General features: G+C 35.9%; 2 protein-coding genes across 3 annotated transcripts; one reads left to right on the top strand and one right to left on the bottom strand.

The window, feature by feature from the left end:
* Positions 1 to 13,267: 13,267 nt before the first annotated feature.
* LOC121739632 (gem-associated protein 8-like) lies at positions 13,268 to 14,301 on the bottom strand. Its single transcript, XM_042132138.1, has 2 exons — positions 13,597 to 14,301; positions 13,268 to 13,301 (listed from the first exon to the last, which is right to left on the bottom strand). The coding sequence occupies exon 1, from the start codon at positions 14,293 to 14,295 to the stop codon at positions 13,621 to 13,623; it is 675 nt and encodes a 224-aa protein (XP_041988072.1). The 5' UTR covers positions 14,296 to 14,301; the 3' UTR covers positions 13,268 to 13,301; positions 13,597 to 13,620.
* Positions 14,302 to 16,234: 1,933 nt separating this feature from the next.
* LOC121739630 (zinc finger protein 486-like) lies at positions 16,235 to 17,945 on the top strand. 2 transcript variants are annotated; one of them, XM_042132137.1, is made up of 3 exons: positions 16,235 to 16,426; positions 16,508 to 17,502; positions 17,658 to 17,945. In XM_042132137.1, exons 1-2 carry the CDS (start codon positions 16,295 to 16,297, stop codon positions 17,480 to 17,482), a joined length of 1,107 nt encoding a protein of 368 aa, XP_041988071.1. In that variant the 5' UTR covers positions 16,235 to 16,294; the 3' UTR covers positions 17,483 to 17,502; positions 17,658 to 17,945. The 2 variants fall into 2 exon arrangements, with proteins under 2 accessions (XP_041988071.1, XP_041988070.1); XM_042132136.1 differs by having other exon boundaries at positions 16,508 to 17,945.
* The last annotated feature ends 879 nt before the right edge of the window (positions 17,946 to 18,824 follow it).

Raw genomic sequence — 18,824 nt, 5'->3', positions numbered from 1 at the left:
TCCTGTTTTACCACTTCCATAAGTTCCGGATAGACTATCCACAACCGACAGTTAGAGTATAGAATATATTATGTCAGGTAAGTTGTGAATAGCCTATCTACAACTTACCTGTTACCACAACCACTACATACATAAACTATTAAAATATGACGCCTGTATGTATGTAGTTACCACAACATACATAAACTATTAAAATATGACGCCTGTAACTTCGTTGCACCAAAATTCGTTTATTGCCGAGCCGTAATTTTTTCCAGGATAAAAAGTATCCTAAGTCTTTTCCCAGGACTCAAAGTATCTACATACCCGACAAAATAATATCAGCGGTTTGGGCGTAAATATGTTACAGATAGACAGTCATTTTTTTTTTTATGAAATAAGGGGGCAAACGAGCAAACGGGTCACCTGATGGAAAGCAACTTCCGTCGCCCATGGACACTCGCAGCATCAGAAGAGCTGCAGGTGCGTTGCCGGCCTTTGAAGAGGGAATAGGGTGATAGGGGAGGGTAGGGATGGGAAGGGAAGGAAATAGGGGAGGGTAGGAAAGGGAATAGGGTAGGGGATTGGGCCTCCGGTAAACTCACTCACTCGGCGAAACACAGCGCAAGCGCTGTTTCACGCCGGTTTTCTGTGAGAACGTGGTATTTCTCCGGTCGAGCCGGCCCATTCGTGCCGAAGCATGGCTCTCCCACGTATAATTCAGACACGCTTTCGCATTTATAATATTAGTATGGAAGCAGGAAGGTCAGGACTTATGTACAGGCTGTATAGGCCATGGCCTGTGGGCAGCAGCGTCCTATGGGTTCCTAAGGGGGCCGCAGAATTTCTACATAGGGGCGGCAAAATAAAAGTGGCCTATACTCATAAAAAGCAGGTATGGATCGTTAGGAAACATAGAATCTATAACAGTCAAGATCGCGATGCTCGCAGACGCGGACGAATCGGTCCCATACAGCGCGAGGAATGGCCCTCCTGTGACGTGCGACGGCAGATTCCTATCTAATTACACCAGTCTTCCTGATTCTTGCAATACAACGTTTATACTATCTTTTCTAATATATAGTGTGGCAAAGTGCGCCTACCCGGCAAGTGCATCATATAGCTATTTTTCCAAACTGCTGCTTGGAAATCTCCAATCAGTTTGTTAACTGTTTGTTAACTTCAATAAATGAAAAAAAACTTTAGAGGTGTCAAGGGACACCCGGATGGAACGAAGTTATAAAAAAATAAAAACGAAAAAAAAAAGAGACAGAGAGAGAAACGCGATACCGCATGGCTTACAACTATAGTGAAACAGCTCAAATAAAAGTTATTCAGAGTTTTCACACAGTATTTATTTTTACAATCTTTAACAATGAAATGAAAATTGGACAGAGTTTCCACTTAAACACTCAATGCACAAGAATGAATTAATTCTGGCATGGCTGGCACTTATATAGCTCCATCCCCACCGGCGGTGGCTGATTGGTGGGTGGAGGAAATGACAATTATGGCGGCAGGAAATGCTGACTGACGTCACATCCGTTACAATAGCGTTTTTGCTCTAGTTGCAATATACCAACACTTTTGTGTCATGTCGTTACAACTTTTTCCGTCTAGCCCCCTTTCGCAACGTGCGATAAGGAACTTCATTCCAAAAATCTGCAGTATGGATAAATAGCTATACGGCGCACTTGCCGGGTAGGCGTACTTTGCCACACTCACTGTTCCTTCTTACTTCATACTAATAATAATAATAATAATCCTCTACTTCTAACTATCGCGAATGTTTCAGACGCTTGATTAGAGCAATGTTTATTATTCCTCTAATCATGTCTAAAGATTTTTTTTTTAAAGTTACCTATTCATTTTTATTTTACTTATTTAGACATAATATTTTTCCGCTTCAAGTATTATTTCCTGTAGACAGTCACATTTCTGTAACGCTAACAAAAATCTGACAAAAGTATGGGAGCTATCGAAATCACACACAAAAATCATTTAGATACAATTACTATGACTAACCTACTCACGCGGATTTTGCGAAAACAATTCTAATACATATTACAATGACGACCTCCGTGGCTCAATGGTTAGAGTGTGTGGCAACTCAAGCCGGGGGTCGCGGGTTCGAATCCCGCCGACGGAACAAAAAGTTTTTCAATGTTCCTGGGTCATGGATGTGTATTAAATATGTGTATCATACGAGTATAATAAAAATCTTAAATATATGTATAGTATAAAAGTATTAAATATATTTCCGTTGTCTGGTACCTGTAACACAAGTCCTTCAGGTACTTAGCACGGGGCCAGACTGACGTGGTGTGAAGCGTCCATAGATATTATTAGTATTAGTATATATTGAGATGTCAAAGAATATTACGAGTATTCAATATTCATCGACTTTTTTCCAATTTAGGGACCCATATTTTGTAAAATATGAAGTATTAAAGTGGAAAAAAATCGTTAGACTCCAGTGTACCCCCCCCTTCTACCAGCTAAACGGTTGCTTCTGGAAATGTGAAAAAATTCACGGGAGTAGGAAATATGCTGAATTTAAAATGAAAACTATCACGGCTAAGAAGACTTCATAAGTTATTGAGTATATAGTCGATCAACTAAAAAAATGTATTCGGCGAAGTATAAAAAAACTTTTCATTCAAATTCCTTTGAAAGTAACTGAGATGATGTTGTTAGTAGTGTAAAACACGTTATAAATGTACATTCATTGACCATACAAAAATTATCAAAAACTAGCGGTACTACGGAACCCTATATTGCGCGTGGCTCGACACGCACATGACCGGGTTTAGGCACTAAAATTATCATGAAAACGCCTTAAATTATCTTGAAAATCTAAGTACTAATATTATGACTTGTATATAAAATAAAAATATTATTGATATTTCCATTCAACATAATATTTAAATGTTACAAATTACTATTGACTTACATTTCGTAGTAACCCAATCTGGTCCATCTTTGTCGGTGACATAAACATGCGAAATTATGAACACGGATAAAGTAAGTTAACATGGAATTAACATAATTGTTATCGAAGTGCAAAATCTAACGTACAAGAGCTTTATCGAATTATTTTGGGGTTTTTGTATCACGAACGCTTAAATGACGGATCCGCCTACGTCCTATGTTTTTCGTCGATTGTATTATCCATACTTACGAGTACTTACATACTATTTTTTTTATGAAATAAGGGGGCAAACGAGCAAACGGGGCACCTGGAAAGCAACTTCCGTCGCCCATGGATACTCGCAGCATCAGAAGAGCTGCAGGTGCGTTGCCGGCCTTTTAAGAGCCCTATGGAAGGGTAGGTAAGGAAATGGGGGAGGGTAGGGAAGGGAAAAGGGTAGGGGATTGGGCCTCCGGTAAACTCACTCGCTCGGCGAATAACTGCGCAAGCGCTGTTTTACGCCGGTTTTCTGTGAGCCCGTGGTATTTCTCCGGTCGAGCCGGCCCATTCGCGCAGAAGTGTCTCTGTCTGTCTATGTATCTGTTACCTCTTCACGCCCAAACCTCTGAACCGATTTCCCTGGGTATGGTATCTCCATACCCAGGGAAATCGTCTTCTTCTCTTCTTTTGAGTTTGTTCTTCTGTTCTCTCTTTGAGTCCCGGGAGGATACTTTCCCGCGTGATAATTTGATAAAAGAATTGTGGCACAACGATATTGCGGGCGTCATCTAATACCTTCTAATAATAATAAATATAATAATATACTTAAGTAACTATAATCGAATAAACGAACTTATAATATTTTATTACTTCATTTACCAATTGGATTTCGTTCGAATTACTGAAACCGAGCTTTAGAACCGTTTTCATGGTAACACGCCATGAAAATAGATTTAACTTAAATAGTACATTATGTAGGTATAGTAGGTTATGTTGCACTTTTAAGTAAGGCATTAATTTTGGCCTTGCACTAAAACAACCTCTAGTTCCTGATCAAAATAACAAGTGACAACGCGCTTACTGTTTAAAGTTATTTTACCTTTTAAACTATCTTAATTTATAACGACAAGGATTAGGTACCTTTACAGAAACTCTGAAATAAACTAACTATGAACTATTAACGGTCTGCTTTGAGGTTAATAAAAATTGAAAACTCAATCTCAATTTTTAACTGACTTTCAAAATGGAGGAGGTTATAATAATATATTCGGCTGTGGATATTATTATTTTATTTTTGTATGTTTAACGATTACTCCGCCGTTTGTGAACTGATTTTGAAAATTTTTCTTTTGTTGTTTAGGATTTTACCCTAATTTGGTACCATGCTCACAAAAGTGGTGACCTGATGATGGGATCCATGAGTAATCAAGGGAACTCCTCAAAACTTATATAAAAACATATGGTGATTTCGGTTTTACGAAAAGTTTCCTAAGCGTATATTTAACCAAAAAGTAAGATTTTACACCAAGATATTATGCCATGGTTCCGAGAAGTTGTTAAGAAGAGTTAAGAGAACTCCGGATTCCATATAAATACAAGTTTGGGGGTTTCAACAAACCTTCGGAATTGGACGTGATTTCGTCGCTTTTTCGACAGCTAAACTTTGGACGAATATTTGGCTGAAGCTGGTCTAAGCTGAAGTCGATGCAGGAGCTGCAGTCAAACACAACTGTCAGATATTTGAACTGAGCATAATATTATGAAAGGGAAATCTTAATTCTTACTGTTTAAGTTGCAGCCAGGGCCAGATTTATATTTTTTTATGAGTATAGGTAGGCCACATTAATTTTGCCGCTCTTATGTACGAACTCTGCCGCACCCCCTAAGACACCATAGGACGCTGCCACTCACAGGCCATGGCCTATACTGCCTATTACATAAATCTAGAGCTGGTTGCAGCACGTTTACAGATAGGCTACCTACTTAAACAAAAGCCTGGGTTAAAAAAAATATATTTTGTTTCCCTCGTTCTTCATATTTATGAAAGAAATAAGACATTAGTTATTAATATTTCAACGCAAAGCCAACTTTAACAGACATTCTATTTTGTTTCTGAAACCATTCTTTAGGCAAACTTACTTTTAACACGGTTTCCAGAGAATAAAAAACTAGGCCTTTACATCCGTTGTGGATGATTTATACAGTATTTTTCAGAGAGAACTCCTCAAATACTGTAGTGCCTGGGACAATATTTTTTAAATGTCCGTATGGTTGCCCAAGCGCATACGGCATTCTCGCATCATAGTCGGCTTAGTCCGGAGGAAAGAACTAGTCAATACGTCTGGGACCAACTATATGCGGGTTTCCTCACGATGTTCCAGAAAAAAGCCACCGTTAAAATTCACCACAATCCAAAAACAATGATATTAAAGTAAGTAATTCGCTAATTATTATATTAAAAGCGCATTCGTTACACATTCAGGCCACAACTTATCGATGTCACTGCGACAATAATTTGTAAAAACATACATTTCCGAAATTGTATCTCGCTCGGGAATCTTTAAGCAAATAAAAAATGCATGTTTATTTTTTTCTTTAGGACTGTCCATAGTGTTTTTACTCGTTCTTATATGGCATCTGTGTAGATCTACCCATATGGTGTTAAATGGTTTCCAAACCTATTGACAACGGCAGTTTTAGCCATGTAAGACCTAAAGAGATTAACAGTATTAGCGTAGCTTACCGTGGGAACAAAAAGTTTGTCACAAGTTCACAATTTACACCGATCAAAAATATGCGATGTGACGATATGCATAGCTCTGCGTGTCGCGCTCAATTTTCAATCCTTCAAACAAAACTGCATCTTCATGCACCATCACATACTATTTTGTCTCAGTGTGGACAGTAGACACTGTTTTTATCTGTAAAATAACTACATACATACGGGAGTAGAGGGAATCACCTTGAAGAATACTATTTCCTGCCGATATTTTACAGCTTTTTTTTTCAACTTTAGTAGGAAAATTCTAATCTAATCTTCTTTTATATAAAATTCTCGTGTCACAATGTTAGTTACCGTACTCCTCCGAAACTTTGACGTTTGAAAACCCACTGTAGCATATTCTAGAGTACAAAAATGGTTAATTTCCTCTAAGTAAGGTTATAAAGCATTTATGTACTGTGTTTCTAAAATGATTTGCGGTTAAACCGCTGAGCCGATTTTGATAAAAAATTGTATGCAGATACTTTGAATCAATTTAAATGACATTAGATACTTTTTGTCTCAGAAAATGTAAGGTTCCCGCGCAGTCAACAAAAATTAATTTGGCTTATGATATCGATGATATTTAGTACTAGCTGTTGCCCGCGACTTCGTCCGCGTCAACATAATAATAATAAAGATGATTTTCCCCATTGTAGGCTTCCCTACCCAAAGGGTAAATGATTCAAGAATTCTGTACAGTACCTTCTGAACCAGGATATACTTCGGTGCAAATCCATATTTTTTGGTAGTAGGTATGCGCTTGGAATCCTTAAGAAAAAGGTAAAACCACTATATTATGTTTCCATGTAAATTTCAAGGAGTCCCGTTGATATCTCATGAAATGCATCATAAGATCCTCACTTTTGTTATCATATTGTTATAAATTCAGACTACATCTTGTACAAAAATAAAACAATATTTACAATCGGTCTACAAACGGCGGAGTTATCCGCAAACAAATATGAAAAATTAAAATATATCCTCCTCCTTTTTAGAAGTCCGTTAAAAAGTAGCCTAAGTTACTCCTTACTACATCAGCTATCTGCCAAAAAAAGTCCCGTCAAAATCGCTCCAGCCATTTTAGAGATTAGCCGGAACAAACAGACAGACACACAGAAATTGTTATTTTGGTGTATGTACCGTCTAAATATTCATATGCATGTAGTAAAAAACGGTTATTTCAATATTACAAACAGACAATTTAATTTATATCATGTAAAGATATTACGTTAGGTCTTGGAGAAGGACATAGGATAATTTTTAAGCGGTTAAACCGCAAAAAAATAAAGTTTTTTCGAGCGGGAACCGTACATTTATGGGATATAAAAACTATATTATTATAATATCCTTATCAGTTATCCGGGTCTTAAAATATCTATGTAACCATCTAAATCGGTTTAGCGGCTTTTCCAGGATAAAAAGTATCCAATGTTCTTTCCCGAGAAAGTTCAGAGTTGGGCAAAAAGTAATTAATAATAATAATAATAATAATAATATCTATGCTTCACACCACGTCAGTCTGGCCCCGTGCTAAGTACCTGAAGGACTTGTGTTACATGTACCAGACAACGGAAATATATTTAATACTTTTATACTATACATATTATATTTAAGATTTTTTTATATGATACACATATTTAATACACATCCAAGACCCAGGAACTTTTGAAAAACTTTTTGTTCCGTCGGCGGGATTCGAACCCGCGACCCCCGGCTTGAGCTGCCAACAGCCCACCAACTAAGCTACGGAGGTCGTCAATTAGTTATTAGATTAGCGATTACGGAATTACAAAATACTTTGTAGCTGTTGTTAATCAGATTACAAATTAATCAGATTGATGAAGTAATTGTGCACTAGTAACTTGATTAGAATGTATTTAGATTAAAATTGTGGTTGTTGTTACACAAGAGTAATTTTATAGTGCCGAAGTGTATGCGCAATACACAAGAGCACTCTGGTTTAATGAAACTAAGCCAGTTACGCAGGAGTAATTTCATAGTGCCCAAGTGTGTGCGCAATACACAAGAGCACTCTGGTTTCAATGAAACCAGGTCAGTTAAGCAGGAGTAATTTCATAGTGCCCAAGTGTGCGCGCAATACACAAGAGCACGGAGGTCGTCAATTAGTTATTAGATTAGCGATTACGGAATTACAAAATACTTTGCAGTAGCTGTTGTTAATCAGATTACAAATTAATCAGATTGATGAAGTAATTGTGCACTAGTAACTTGATTAGAATGTATTTAGATTAAAATGGTGGCCGGTTTCAATGAAACCAGGCCAGTTACGCAATGTCCTTTTCCTACTCTATACCAAAATTCAGCAAAATCGGTTCTTCCCCGGATGTAAAGTATCCTATGTCCTTTCCCGAGACAATTAACGTATCTTCATACCAAATATTATCTAAATCCATGTAGCGGTTATAAGCAGAAATCATTTTATTTAATTACATTTTTCCTTGATAAAAAGGGTCCTATAGCCTTTTCCGAGGCTTAAAGTATCTCCATACTAAGTTTAATCAAAATCGTTTCAGCGGTTTGAGCGCCAAATAAAAAACTTAATAACGCAGTAACCGTACATTTTTTCAAGATCAAAAATATTTTATGTCCTTTCACGAGAGTATGTGCACACCGATTTTCTCAAAACTCCCACACCTATATCGAGCGAGTAAGGAGTGTGTAATCGCAGTACTGATTACAATTTATATTTTAATCAAATTTAATTACCTATTGTTTCATTGTTAACGTTGTTAATACTATTTTTATTTAATTAATACTATTTCATTAAGTACATACATAACTAACTTAAAGCCTTGTGTACGTAAAACAAATATGCAGTCGAAACTCATACTGTTCTTGCAAAGTTACAAACATAAAAATATTTTCTTGTATTTGATAAAGTAGATAAGTATTATATTTTTCTACTATTTTTCAATTTTTAGGTTTCCCTGCCCAAAGGATGAAAACGGGACCCTATTATTAATAAGTCCTCGCTGTTTGTCCGTCGCTTTTATAACGACACAGAAATACGAATTGGATTTAAGAAGAAGTAGATACGGGCTATCTCACATGGATTTATTTTTGTTTCTATTTTAGAAATTATTTCCGCAATATGTCCAAAAGGTCAAATCCATATGCAGAAGACTATATCCCACATAGTAAAACTTACGTGAGCTTAAAACAGTTTAACAACAATGAACACAGGTTGCAAAAAGTATATGAGAAAACCCTTGAGATGCTACTTAAGGGTGTAACAAACCAATAGAAGAAGAGAGCATAAGAACGAATGGTATTAAACAACAGAAGAAAGATGGAAAGAAACAACTGTTCATTGGTAGAGATGGTTCTCTTTTACATACAGGATTTCAGGTATCAGAGAAGTCAGGTAGTGGAAGAATGTGAGTGTGGCAATATAAAGGCAGAATATTGTGCGTACTGTGAGTCCATCCTGTGCACTTCCTGCCAGCATCACTGTCGGCGCTGCAGCCAGTATTACTGTTCCAGATGCTCTTTATCAGGATTGGACAGTTCAGAGGTGTGTGTCTCATGCTACAGTTGATTTTATATATACTTACAGCTTACTTAAATAATCAAAACCAATACGTGGGAGAGCCATGCTTCGGCACGAATGGGCCGGCTCGACCGGAGAAACACCACGTTCTCACAGAAAACCGGCGAGAAACAGCGCTTGCGCTGTGTTTCGCCGAGTGAGTGAGTTTACCGGAGGTCCAATCCCTAATCCCTTCCTTACCCTCCCCTATTCCCTCTTAAAAGGCCGGCAACGCACCTGCAGCTCTTCTGATGATGCGAGTGTCCATGGGCGACGGTTGCTTTCCATCAGGTGACCCGTTTGCTCGTTTGCCCCCTTATGTCATTTAAAAAAACCTTATTTTCACAAATTATGTATTTCTGGTGTCGTTATAAAAGCTAATAGTCCAATTAAAATAAAATAAATTATTAAAAGGGGGCCTCATACAACAAACATGATTATTTTCCCCTTTTTTGCTCTATACCTAACCATAAATAAGGTAACAGTAAGGCTTTTGAAAATTTCAGGAAATACTCAACTGTATTTAACTTTAATAATTAATAATAAAAATTAAATAAAAATATTATTTAAGACGCTGTGGTTATTGCAACTACGTAAAATGTCTTTTTTTTTTAATTTAGTAAAGGAAATGTCATTATTTGAGTAGGTATTTGGTAGGTATAAAATAAATTGAGACGTTTTAAAATTGAGAAAATTTCCTATACGGAAAGGTACACAATTTGAAAAATTCTGCTCGATAGTAAAAAATCTCAAAGATAGTAAGTAATCTTTCGTTTATCAGTTATAACGCTGTTTTTCATAGTTAGGCAAATCATTTTATGGCTAAATTACACACTTTCTAGAAAAAACAAAAAATGTAGTATATGTGCCGTAACCTTACGTAAACGATTTCATATATTTGATATTTTGTGTAATACTAAAAACAAAAGGTTTTTACTCCTATTTTCTATTATCAAGGCACGCGGCGAGCGCGTAACAGCCACTGTACAAGGCTAGGAATCATTTTCGGAAAATGTCTTTTTATTCGTGTTTTATCGATAATCGATAAACTGAAAAATATGACTGTTCCTGACATCTATTGGCGAATAATAATTCTATTTTGTTAGCAACTAATTGTTTTAACGACCAGCAGATGGCGTTATTAAGTAACACGAAGTCAATGTGTGTTTGCTATACCGAGCAAAGCTCGGTCATCCAGGTACTAATAAATAATAGGAACATAATATATAGCTAATTAAAAGTAGGTGTAAAATGCGTGATTATTGTGTATTTTATTCATAAATATCACGAACCAGAATGCAAAATAAATATAAAACTAATCAAACGAATGCAAGTTGCTAACAGCCTTTCGCGAAAAAGATAAACCGCGATTTTCCAGCACTGAACAGGCTGATGATGATGAACTATAGCTAAGAACACTCTCGATCATGTCAGCTTTCAAACAAAAAAAAACAGATCAAAATCGGTCCACCCGTTTGGATGCTACGATGCCACGGACAGATACACACACAGATAAACAGACAGACAGACACGTAAAACTTATAACACCCCTTTTTTTCCGAGGGTTAAAAATAAACCTTATTGCTGCTGCGGAACCCTTCATGGGCAAGTACAACTCGCACTTAGCCGATTTTTTTAATTTGCATTACCAATAAAATCTTATGCAGAATAATTTTTATTTTTTTTTATTTTAGTAATTATTTAATACAAAAAATACACAAATTATTTATTTATTCTTAATAATATCCATTAAAGAACTTCGCTGCTAATAAAAATATTTTGCAATGTACATTATTAAGGGTGGGTTGCACCAACTTACTTTAACTACTTAAAACTTTAATTTTGACTATAACAAAATATCAAATAAGTAAACAGAAATCTCTGGTTAAGACCGGGCTGCCAAAAAAGGACGCTAGTCCTGCCTACACACCCCGCTATCCTCCAATCGTGATAATATAATGATTCCATGAATCGTGCCCGCATGAATTGTACTTGCTGCAGCGCAGCGGCTAATAGTGAACAATATCGCGTAACAACGGTTCCCGCATTATAATTTATAGCACGAAAATTAAAAGTCGTAAGTCCCGAAAAGTGTGTTTTTGATGATTACTTAAAAATTAAATACAATACTTCCTTTAGCAATTTCCTTTAGCCATTGTTTTATAAAGTAAGTAATCGTAGTAGTGCAAGTAATTTAATGATAGTAACTCAATATGTGTAACAGATATTTGTTGAAAAGCCCAGAAATATTCATAATTTCGAAAAATTTAACTATCGAGTCAAAATAAGTGAATCGTGTTTTCCAATTTCCGTTAGGCTAATATCAGATAAATATACAATGATTAAATAAATCTCAATTTCATTTAAGTCAATCGTCTTCCGGGATCGTAATACTTATTAGAAAACACAGCAAAAGGCAGCCCGTTCTTAAAGTCAATAATGAACGCCGTATTTGACGATAACCTTAACCTTAACTATAACAACGCGGCCTATGGTGCAACCCACTCTAATAGACTTTTACTAGGGATTTGACAGTTCATTTGACATTTTGTTTAGGAATAAGTTATAAAGTAAGTTAGTGCAACCCAAGAAGTTTAAAAAATATTTTTTTTAACTTCTTGATGCAAACCCACCCTTATTGTTTTAAAACAAAAACTTATAAGGCATACTTGTGCCAATCCCAATTAATGTTAACAGAGTTTCCAAATATGATGACTTTTCTTTTATAAAAATGAGTTACTTACAACTATTAATTTTGTCCAAATAAAGGGTAAATATTTATTTAGCCCAGTATTAACTCTGAGACTGGCAAAAGTGAACCTAAGTTATACTTTAAACCACACATTAAGGTTGGGTTGCACCAGAGGCGTAGTTAAAGTTAAAGTTATGATTATAGTTAAGGCTAATATTTTAACATTAACCTTAACTTTGACCACAGAATTTGACAGAAGACGTTGCTGGTCCGACAAGGCTTCATAAGAATGTGGGTGGGGGCACTGCTGGTAAAGGAGAAATGTCAAAAATTGAGTTTTTGTATGATGACAGCGTTAGTTCCTTTTTTCGCCACATGTATTTAAAGCCTTGTCGAGCTCTATGGTAATGGTTAAATATGGCGTCTTGATGGCGTCCATTTTTAACTTTAACCAAAGATTTGACATTTTGCATTGTAGTTAAAGTTATAGTTAAAGTTACAATTATAGTTAAAGTTGGTGCAACCCACCCTAAGGGACATCGCAGACGGCACACTTTTTGTGTGATCGAGTCTGCGGCGCACATACAGTCTGCATGGCCGCGCCATGTAGACTGTAGGTACGCCGTCTCATCATCATATATTATCATTTTAGGGAGATCACAGACGGCACACAAAAAGTGTAAGTGGAAACACAAGTTATTGTTTTTGTTAAGTCATCAACATAATATTATTACCTCTTATACTATGATGACTTTAGAATTTTGAGAATACAAATTAAGGCGAGGACAAACCCCATTCTGTTATTTATTGACTCGTTTACCAAGTTCAAATATAATAACAAAATGTAAAAAATATAAGATTTAAAGCATTAAGCACAATATTTAAAAGGGTTTAAATCACAAACATTTGCATAAAACATAATACTTTAGCTGTAATTAATTTACAAACTGACCTCCGACAAAAATCTTTATCATAGGAAATATTTTAGTATTAACTAGGATAACATATATTTTATTCGAATAAATTGTTAGTGAATCTATATTAAAAAGTTCTGAACCAAGCAATTTCTTAATATTTATTTCTAAAGATATTTAAAAAACACATGAAAAATAACATAGAGAAGATCCACCCCTCGACTTCGGTTGTGTGCAAGATTATCGTTTTGGAATTGAGGTAAGTGCTCTCCTTAATTTGTTTGCAAATAATTGCCTTGTATTCAGTACTAGATTTTTTTTCTTATTCATTCAGCTTATGAGTAGGTAAACAGTAGTGGTAGTAGGTAATTCAAATTAAATTGTTTTGAAATACTATTTAAATGTTTCTACATAGTTCTATTTGTTAACATAATAATTATATTATAGTACAATTCACTCCAACAAAAAAGCTCATTGTTCATAATAATATGCAAGGGCGTCGCCAGGGGGGGGCAGGGAGGGGCAGCTGCCCCCCCCCCTAGAGACTCTAAAAAACGTTGCCAAATATACTGCAAAAGCAACGACCACTATAATATAAAAATCTGGTTATAGATGTAAGGCTCGTAGTACAAGTGAAAAGTTTCATGTGCTGTCGACTTTACCTACAATTCATACCTACTTTTCTCATTTATAGAGAGTGAGTAAAGTATGAATTGTAGACTGTAGTAGGTAAATTCAACTTGCCCCCCCCCTGCGCCATCGGCTGGCGACGCCCTTGATAATATGTATAAACCTCTTCAAATTGTAACCTCAGCTGTAGTTAAAATTAAATGGTATATTAGGCCAAAATACAGGCTTGTATTTGTCACATTCACTTATAAACCTGGATAACATATTTGTTTCTAGAGCTGATATTCTCTGCCATTTATCACCGTACAACTCATTAAGTCTTTCTTGATTCTCTTCAATGGTCTCCCGAGGTGTTTCTTCAGCATTAACAGTTTCTGCTTCTTGTTTATCCCGTAAGCGTTCTCTTTCACGTCTAGCCTCCTCCTTGAACTTTGCGTTCTCTGCTAAAAACTGTATAAACTCTTCACTTACTTCAAATTCCCCTTCCTCTTCGTTTTCACTCTCATTATATTGGTCACTTTGGGTCTCATTTACACTGTCTGTACGAGCACTTGGACCCGATGACAAATCTAACTTGTAATGATTTCGGCGTATTACATCGTGTAACACAGCATTTTCGTACTCCAAAGCTTTCGCACGCGCTTTCCAATAAGATATTTGATGTTTTAATTGCCAAGTAGCAGCTACAGTAAAATTCTCTGCCCAAGTCGACATTGTTAAAGCAATTTTGGAACGATTTCTTTTAGCCAACTTCTTTTTTTGTTTCCGTTTCGCCTTCAGATTATTCTTTGAGGGTAGATTGGTGGGAATAACTTTATTTTCGTTATTAGTAGTTTCAGAAGGTTGACAGAACATTTTTGATTTTCACTTCTACTTCTTGAATTGACAGTTGATGGCTGTTGCTAATGTCAAATAATTTGACAAATTGCGAAATGACATTGACATTCATTTTTTGTTAAAAATTTGAAGCAATGATGTCATGATACAAATTACAAAGTCATTAAAATAAAATGATTGAAGATTGAAACGTGTGAACTGAGTTGAAGACTGAAGTCTGAAGACTCTGAAGTCTGAACCAGGGATGTTGCGAATATCTGCATCCGCATCCGCAAATCATCCGCATATATTTGAACATCCGCATCTGCATCCGCATTTCCGATTTTTATGCGGATGCGAATGTCATACGAGTTGCGACAAGAAAAAAAAAGCAGCGAGGTCTGGTAATGCCGCGTGCCGTTTGTGCGTGACAAATGACCAATGGGAGCGAAAAAGCCGGACAAGTGCGTATCGGCTACGCATAATAGAGGGTACCGTAGTACCGCCAGTTTTTGATAAGTTTTGTATCGTCAATGAATGTACAATTATAACATGTTTTACACTACTTACAACATCATCTCAGTTATATTCAATGGAATTTGAACGAAAAATTCCTGTGTACTTCGTAAATTTAGCATATTTCCTACTCCCGTGAATTTTTCCACGTATTTTTCAGAATCAACCGTTTAGCTAATAGCTGGTAGAAGGGGGAGACACTGGACACTAACGATTTCTTCCACTTTAAAACTTTGCTTATTTCTTCGAATAATAATACTTGTAATATTTTTTAAAACCCTATCCAACGACACAAATGACGACGCAAAATAAAAAGACTTATCCCCGCTTGGTGTGTAAGGGAGGTCCCATAAATTTTTAGAAGGTTTTACATTTTGTCGACACCGTTTACCTATATGAATGTGCATTCATGCCGAATTTCGGCTTCGTAGCCTATTCTCTGAGCGAAACCGCGGAGAAACAGACAGATAGACCGAAAATATATTCCTTGTTGATTACGGAACCCTAAAAACGGTCACAGGATCCGACGCGTTTATTGTGGTGCATTAATTATTGTTTTGTGTAAATTATAGTAAAGGTTCTTTAAAACAATTTTTTTTATTACTAACAAGGTAATTTTTTGTAAGCAGTTTCATTTTGATAAAAGGAACAACAATTTCCTCTGCAAAAGTGGTAGCTAAAAAGATGAATATGGTTTAATATTTCGATTATGATGGTCTTAAAATATGGATTGTTCTATTCAAAATGAGTTTCAAAATTTTGCTTGATATTAATTAAAAAAAAATTCTAGGGAACCTGTACTATTATTTTGTAACACATGTGGCGGTACCCACAATTCGCCTAACATTTCTGCATCGCGCTATCGAAGTTTTCTGAGCGCGTCAGTATATATACGACAGCTGAGATGTATCACGTGGGCTCCGGCCTGACCGGGCATAACACCTCGCTCGGTCGGAAGATCTTCCTTTAGCCGCCACGCACGTATCCCACACACATTAATTAAAAATTAAAATAATACTTTTTCATTTTATAAACTATATTTATGTAGGATCCGAAACATCTGCATCCGCATCCGCATCCTCCGATGTGAAACTCTAAAAATCCCCATCCGCATTCGCATCCGCGGATGTGAAAAATCGGGATCCGCAACATCCCTGGTCTGAACACGAGGTTCAAAGCTAAAAAGAGTAAAAGAAACAATTTTATTTAGTGTCAATTGAAATTTAAATGCAATAATAGGTCGATTTCAATGCAAAAATCAATAAAATGTCTTCATTCCGACGTATAAAATTATAATCGTCACAAGTCACAACTTTGAGTTGACATTACCAACTCCAAGGACTCAAAGGACTAAGGAGCCAAAAACTAAAAAGAAGTAGAAGAAATTAAAAAAAATTGCTATTGTTTGCTGCCATGGAATTAATATGTAGGTACCGTAGTACATATTAATTCCATGTTTGCTGCATTGTAAATATTCGTTTTGGTACAAACAATTTAAAATATTTATAAATACTGAATTAAAATGAGTTACAAAGATCGCTGTAGAGCATGTTTAGGTAGTGGAAAGGAAATGCGACACATTCACAGTGTCGTTACTATTAGTGGTGATGAGGTTCGATTATCAGATATTTTGCAAAGTTTTTATGACTGTACGGTAAGTTGGTACCTAGTTGTATTTATTTAAGGTAAATTGTTAAATATGCAAGCTATGGACTAAAACCTCTAATTGTCACAGGTATCTGAAGATGACCAGTTTCCAGTGACATTTTGTATTAACTGTGTCCATCAGCTAACAATTACATATTCATTCAAGAAACTTATAGATTCCACGGCAAAAACTCTAACAGAAAGCTATAAAATCACTGAAACAACCTATGTAGTTGAAGATTGTATAAATATTGAATATGAACATCAAGATGCTGAAGAATTTTCAGACCAAGATAAGAATATCTATAACTGTGATGCAAACAGCAAGGTTGAGAGTCTTTTATTATTTTGTGTTGAGTGTAAAGCTGAATTTCAGTCCGTGCAGTTGCTGAGAGACCATTGTAATACAACCCACCAAGTGAAGTTAACGGTTGGCAGAGATTGCGAATATTGTAATGAAAAATTTGAAGACTTTCGCTCCCTCGTACTACACAGAAAGTTGCATTTGAAACCATATATTTGTGAAAACTGCTGGAAAGGTTTCTACAATGTAGATTTCCTAAACAACCACTCCTGTCAACCTTGTAGAGATAAAAAGGAGGAGAAATCTGAGAAGGTGTTAAGACAATGTGACCAGTGTGGGAAGTCTTATCCTCCTAGCTATATCAAAATTCACATCCTCACACATAGTAGTGACAGAGGGTATAGTTGTAAATATTGTCCAAAAAAATTCAAAGTTCCCAGTAGTTTGAATTCTCATGTTCTGTGGAATCACAAGAGGACTAGGAATTACAAATGTGAGGAATGTAATGCAACTTTTATTACATCCAGCTCCAGAAGTTCACATATAAGAAAAAATCATTTAAAAGAAAAGAAGTATGGATGTGAAAGTTGTGGCAAAAGGTTTTTCTCCAACTCCGAGCTTCAAAGACACTCATTGACCCACACAGGTGTTAAGAACTTCCATTGTCATTTATGTGATAAGTCATATCAAACTAGACATGGTTTGAATGTGCATCTAAAATCCCATGCACAGATAAATATGAACCTTTTGAATCTATAAAATAGCAAGCTTGTTAATATGTACCATTGAAGAAATTGATTCCTATGCAGATGGGGACCTACAAAGCTTGGTCATGTTCGGTCAAACCCAGCCGACAGGTCACAAATAACATTGAATTGACATGATCCGACCAAATGATGTTGGCTTGTCAACTGCTTAGCAATTAATTTCCCAGATAGTACTATCCTAAGCCATATCCGGCCTATTTAGATTTAAAAAACTTTAGCTATCTGTATTTGGCTTATAAAACAAATATGTAATGGAAATGATGATATTGCATACGCCATACAGAGTTGCACTAGGAATTATTATATTTTTTCAGAACTTGAGGTAATAAAATCTTAAAGTAAACAAGTATCACTCAGCAGTATTACTGGACATTCAAAAAAATATTTTACATTAAAATATGGCTTTAGGCTCAACTCACACTGGGGCCGTTGAAGTGATGTCATGTTTTTTGCCTGTAGGCCTACTCTGCCCCAGTTTGAGTTGAACCTAAGGGTCAATTCAGACCGCAACGTGACAAATTTCGTAAGCGTGAGACGTCTTGCAAATTGGTCAAACCCATACAAATTTAGAAATGCATATACGTGTCGCGTTGCGGTCTGCATTGAGTCTTAGGGGCTCTTCTTTAAATTAAAAAGCATAATATTATTTGTGTCATGACATTTACTTTATTACTTTGTCATGATACCTGCAGTGATTCTCATTTTGTGATATCTAGTCTTAAGTTTTATTTTATTTTGTGTTAATAAAAAATACTGTTAATATAAAATGGTTGTCAAAATTTGGATGCATAAAAACAAATTAGTTAAACAAGACAATTTATTGAATATCAAAACTAAACATTTACAATAATAAGCAAAAGGAATAAGAATGTGCAAGTAAGTGTATCTTTATTAGAGTGAAATAATGTAAATAGGTAGAATGCATTGAGATATATGTACTACGTACTGGAGCTGCTATTGCAAACAAAAAACATGTCGCACTTGAGGAATGAGCGCGGAGGGAGGCGGGGCGTTGATTGCTATAGATTAGTACCCGCAGAAGTGACACAGTTTTGTGCCTACACTCGAATGAATGCAGAATCTATTTGAGTAAGTGGATAAAATAAAAATTACTATTTAATAAATTTTATAATTAGGTATGGATCCACAGTCTATTATAACCAATTACCTTATTTAAATTACTTAAATATTTTCAATTACAATAATAAAGTTCCGACCGTTGCATTTTTGCGCAGAAGAGCTCGCGGTCGACTAACAGCCGTTCCCAATATTTAATCTATCTCTGGTTTTGCCGTACTAGAGATAGGAATAGCTCACATTAGACATTAGAGACA

Source organism: Aricia agestis, chromosome 2 (assembly GCF_905147365.1).
Source record: "Aricia agestis chromosome 2, ilAriAges1.1, whole genome shotgun sequence".
NCBI classification, from domain to species: Eukaryota; Metazoa; Arthropoda; class Insecta; order Lepidoptera; family Lycaenidae; genus Aricia; species Aricia agestis.
Note: the sequence above shows the minus strand (reverse complement) of the source record. Positions and strands in the feature narration are given on the sequence as shown.

Coding starts and splice junctions, on each gene's coding strand:
- LOC121739632 (XM_042132138.1), bottom strand. CDS start 14,295: ATGTTCTGTCAACCTTCTGAAACTACTAATAACGAAAATAAAGTTATT.
- LOC121739630 (XM_042132137.1), top strand. CDS start 16,295: ATGAGTTACAAAGATCGCTGTAGAGCATGTTTAGGTAGTGGAAAGGAA. Junction 16,427..16,507: donor AAAGTTTTTATGACTGTACG/GTAAGTTGGTAC, acceptor TAATTGTCACAG/GTATCTGAAGATGACCAGTT.